The 5354-nt window shown below is 47.2% G+C and overlaps 1 protein-coding gene across 1 annotated transcript; it reads left to right on the top strand.

Annotated features, from left to right (window-relative positions):
• Positions 1-3637: 3637 nt before the first annotated feature.
• LOC306924382 (kelch domain-containing protein 3-like) lies at positions 3638-5059 on the top strand (the record flags this gene model as incomplete). Its single annotated transcript, XM_079502877.1, has 2 exons — positions 3638-4766; positions 4923-5059. 2 exons carry the CDS (start codon positions 3638-3640, stop codon positions 5057-5059), a joined length of 1266 nt encoding a protein of 421 aa, XP_079359003.1.
• Positions 5060-5354: the final 295 nt, after the last annotated feature.

The following is a 5354-nucleotide window of genomic DNA, read 5'->3' as shown; positions in this document are numbered from 1 at the left end:
CCAGTCAGCAAACTGCTAGCCTATAGCCACTCAGCAAACTGCTAGCCTATAGCCACTCAGCAAACTGCTAGCCTATAGCCACTCAGCAAACTGATAGCCTATAGCCAGTCAGCAAACTGCTAGCCTATAGCCACTCAGCAAACTGCTAGCCTATAGCCACTCAGCAAACTGCTCGCCTATAGCCACTCAGCAAACTGCTAGCCTATAGCCACTCAGCAAACTGCTAGGCTATAGCCACTCAGCAAACTGCTAGCCTATAGCCACTCAGCAAACTGCTAGCCTATAGCCACTCAGCAAACTGCTCGCCTATAGCCACTCAGCCGGCTCTCCTCTGCGCGACTCGGGTCTCAGGCAGCACAGCTGTTTTTTTATGTTTTGATTAGGTGTGCCATCATGCTCGTTTGAAGCACGGGTCGGCATGGCTATTTCAACCAATCAGATTGCTTCCTCGAAACTATCTGTGGTATAATTAACACCCCACCCAGTGCACCCACAGGCGTACGTTAGTCTAAACAGCATGAATGCCAAGAATGCGCTTTAGACGGCATGTTGTTTAGACAGACACTCGGTTTGATGTTTACCTGTTGGTATCCTAGTTACTTTGACTCTAGTATTTACATGGATGTTTACTCTGACGTTTGTTGAGCTTTGGTGACATTTAAATACTCTCTGATCTTACACCAGGGGTGGGCAACTGGCGGCCCGGGGGCCACATGCGGCCCCCCACCTTCACTTAATGCGGCCCTCAGGTTAATGTCAGAATACTGATATAATATTGGTTTCAGCTGTTACAATTCCACAACACATTGCAAACATGACCCACTTTAATTACGTCTAAATTAGTAGCTCGTTGCTCAACACAAGTATAATTAAAGGCATTTTAAATGACATAAAAATGTACATTTTCAGGATTCCAATTAAAAAATAGCAAAAATTCAAGATTTCAATTCGAACATAGCAAAAATAGCCGATCTACAAGCTTGTAGATCGGCTATTTTTGCTATGACAGCAATATTATGGCCCTATAGGGAGTGAGTGTGGAAATATAGTGGCTCTCTCCATCGTCAAAGTTGCCCACCCCTGTCTTACACTGTGTAAGTCGCTCCGTCCACATCAGTGGATTTCAACCCTTTTCATATCAAGGCCCATTATTATCTATTGGGTATTTGAGCCACGGAACACCATTTGATGACATTTAGCCTCGCAGACCCAAAACTATATTATATATTATTTTGTTGTCGTTGGATATAGTTTTTCCACAATTCCATGCTGTGTGGATGTTGGTATATAGGCTATACCATAGAAGAGACAACAGGAAAATGTTGATCAAAATGTGTAGAGTAATGCAGATGTTTAACAATAATTTAACTCGCGAGACACTTTTCGATTACAATTTCCAATACGTACATCTCCGATCCAAATGTTGTACTTTTACACCGCTACATTTATGTGAAAAGATTTAGATTTGTATTTGTGTCTGTGTGCGTGTGTGTGTGTATGTGTGCGCGTGCGTGCGTGCGTGCGTGTGCGCGCGCGTGCGTGTGTGTGTGTTTCACACCTTGCCAAAGTGTTTCTCAGTTAATCTGAAAATGTTGTTGGACCAGACGTGGCTCTATAAAGGCAGTACACTAGGAATGTGTGTACGTATGCGTGTGTGTGTTTCCAATTTATTTTGGAACCTTACTGGAATTAGAGAGAGAGGGAATAATTACACACGCACGCACACATGCACGTGCACACACTCAAACAGCCAGCGTGTAGATGTGTGTGTGCGTGCACATGTGATTTTGTGTGTATTTGTTTGTGTGCATTTTCCAGTTGCAGTTCGCCAGATGGCTGGTATTCCACACACAAACACACACAGAGACACACACACACACACACACACACACACACACACACACACACACACACACACACACACACACACACACACACACACACACACACACACACACACACACACACACACACACACACACACACACACACACACACACACAGAGAGACACCTCTCCTGAGTTGGTTGTGGGTTTTAATGATTGTGTTCATTTGTTGGACAGAGAGTGTTTTTAAAGTTAATTTGTAGAACACTTATTTCCCACACTATTAGCTTACATGGAATACAACTGCAAATGCAATGTCCTAAAATAGGCATCAACTATGAGACTATTGGATTGTCTGTCTGTCTGTCTGTCTGTCTGTCTGTCTGTCTGTCTGTCTGTCTGTCTGTCTGTCTGTCTGTCTGTCTGTCTGTCTGTCTGTCTGTCTGTCTGTCTGTCTGTCTGTCTGTCTGTCTGTCTGTCTGTCTGTCTGTCTGTCTGTCTGTCTGTCTGTCTGTCTGTCTGTCTGTCTCTCTCTGCCCTCCTACAGTGTTATGGCCCCAACCCCCTGCTGTTAAGGGCCCAGTGACAATGGCCTTGTTATGGAGAGATGTACAGACTGGACAATGGGGGAGAGGAGAGGAGAGGAGAGGAGAGGAGAGGAGAGGAGAGGAGAGGAGAGGAGAGGAGAGGAGAGGAGAGGAGAGGAGAGGAGAGGAGAGGAGATCCAGACAGAGAGAGTGAGAGAGAGATCTGAAATAACAGAATAAAATAGAATAAAGCTTATTGTTAAATACATGGAAAATAACTAACAATTCTAAAAAAAAAAAAAAATCTAAGATGCCCAGCAGCAGCAATAATAATATTTACAATAATAACCAGCCCAGTTAGGGTCAGGGCCTTGATTTTCGGGCCTGCAACTATAACCCATGGAAACGGATCCCGGGTAGTGACACCCTCCTCCTTGTAGGGGGGCCTCCGGACCCTCCTCCTTGTAGGGGGGCCTCGGGACCATTTTCCTGTTGTCTCTTCTATGGTAGCCTATATACCAACATCCACACAGCATGGACCATTTTCCTGTTGTCTCTTCTATGGTAGCCTATATACCAACATCCACACAGCATGGAATTGTGGAAAAACTATATCCAACGACAACAAAATAATATATAATATAGTTTTGGGTCTGCGAGGCTAAATGTCATCAAATGGTGTTCCGTGGCTCAAATACCCAATAGATACTAATGGGCCTTGATATGAAAAGGGTTGAAATCCACTGATGTGGACGGAGCGACTTACACAGTGTAAGACAGGGGTGGGCAACTTTGACGATGGAGAGAGCCACTATATTTCCACACTCACTCCCTATAGGGCCATAATATTGCTGTCATAGCAAAAATAGCCGATCTACAAGCTTGTAGATCGGCTATTTTTGCTATGTTCGAATTGAAATCTTGAATTTTTGCTATTTTTGAATTGGAATCCTGAAAATGTACATTTTTATGTCATTTAAAATGCCTTTAATTATACTCTTTGTAGGGGGGCCTCGGGACCCTCCTCCTTGTAGGGGGGCCTCGGGATCTCTTGTGCAATACGTGTCCATTTGATTCCATTTGTACACTCTCAAAATGTACTGAAACGTTTGAGATCAAAGTCTCTGATCGCTCTTTGTAATACACAGATTGGCTAAACCTTGTGTGACATTTGTGCCGACGTCCCATCATAAGGTGTTAGCTCGCACAACAGAGGTCCATTCTCTTACAGCGCACAAAGCAGATAATCCAAACCGGTCCAGGTTCCGTGCCGATAATTCGGACATGTTGCACTGGATGGTGCACCTGAAGGGACCGAGGAGAGCCAGTCATGCTGCTGTGGCAGTGCGACACAAGGTCTACACATTCGGAGGCTACTGCGACGGGGAGACGTACCGGCACAACCGTGGTCAGATCCACGTGCACGTCTTCAACACGGTGTCGCTGCGCTGGGCCAAGTCGCCTCGAGCGGCGACGTCGTCTGGAAGAGCGGAGCGTCCCCTCGGCGGCGAGGTCCCCTCCATGCGCTACGGCCACACGGCCGCGCTGATGGACGACACCGTCTACATCTGGGGAGGGAGCACTTACACGCGGGAGGACAGCAAAGAGCTGTACGCTTTCGACGTCAACGCCCACGCGTGGTTCAAGCCGCGTGTCTCCGGGACGGTGCCGGGGGCGAGGAGCAGCCACTCGGCCTGTGTCGTGGGCAAGGCCATGTATATCTACGGAGGATACAGCCAGCTGAGCGGATGCACCAATGACATCTACAGGTTGGACGCCGTCGCCGCCATGCTCTGGTCTTTGGTGAACACCAGAGGCACAGAGCCGCCCGTTTCGTTCTATCACTCTGCCACCAACATCGGAACCAAGATGTTTGTGTTCGGCGGCCAAGGGGACCGGTTCGAAAACATCAGCGTGTTCGACACGGAAACCAACTTCTGGCTGAGCACGTTTCCTGCACAGCTTCTCCCGGAAGGACAGGGTGGGGTTCATTCTGCCTTTGCCTACAACAGAGAGCTGTACATATTCACCAGCTACCCCATGACAACCTTCGTTGACCTGTGGAAATTCAATCCAGAGTCCTTCTCCTGGAAGAAGGTCGAGCCCAAGGGGAAAAACCCCTCTTCGTGGATGTCCAGGATGTGCTGTTGCGTGGTGGGAAACCGCATCTTCCTCTTTGCGGGATACAATCTCGAAGATCTGGAGAGTGAGGACGAAGACGACGAAGACGAGATGTCCGACCTCTACATCTTAGACTTAAGTCCTAGTCTGAAGACGTTATGCAAGCTGGAGGTTATTCAATGCTGTCTGGAGCAGTCTGGGCTCCCGCACGACATCAGGTGGGAACTGGCAGCCTTGGCTACCAACAGCCACAGAAAACATAACGCGAGCGTGCTCTCCGCCAGGGAGGCCGGTAAGAGTCCGTTCGGCTTGCGTGTTTGCCAGCGAGTGTTTATGGCTGCATTTGTTGTTGCATGGTTTCACTATTATGCTATGCTGCTGTGACTCCCTTAACCCCCACCCCCCAATGAAGTATTATCCTTTTTTATCCCATGTTGAAATTATAAAGATGATAATGACTCCAAGGTGTCTGAACTGTACGTGTTGGTCAGACTCAAGTCCAAGGTGAGAGAAGAGAATAATTTCCAAACGATGGAACAGAAGAAAGGTAAAGAAGAGATGGGGGGAGAACAGAACATCCTCTGAACATCCTCAGTGATAACAGGAGAATGGAGAACTACTAAAGAATAGAAGCTTCTGTGGCCAGTTGATGATCTCCATTAGGAATGAATGCAGAAAGCATAAAGACAAGTCATGGAAGATGACTTCATGAAACACGCCTGTGAGGAAGAACTGAGAGCGGTAGAGGAAATGGACTGCAAAAGGTGGAGACCTTTGCATTTCTGTTTAGTTTTTTTTCCTCCATGGGTGAAGTTGAAACTGAAGCATTTCACCGGGGACTGCCCATAATTCTGACATCCCATCCCTCCCTGGGACTGCC

Source organism: Electrona antarctica (assembly GCF_951216825.1).
Source record: "Electrona antarctica genome assembly, chromosome: 6".
Classification (NCBI taxonomy): Eukaryota; Metazoa; Chordata; class Actinopteri; order Myctophiformes; family Myctophidae; genus Electrona; species Electrona antarctica.
This window is presented reverse-complemented; position numbering and strand designations above follow the sequence as displayed.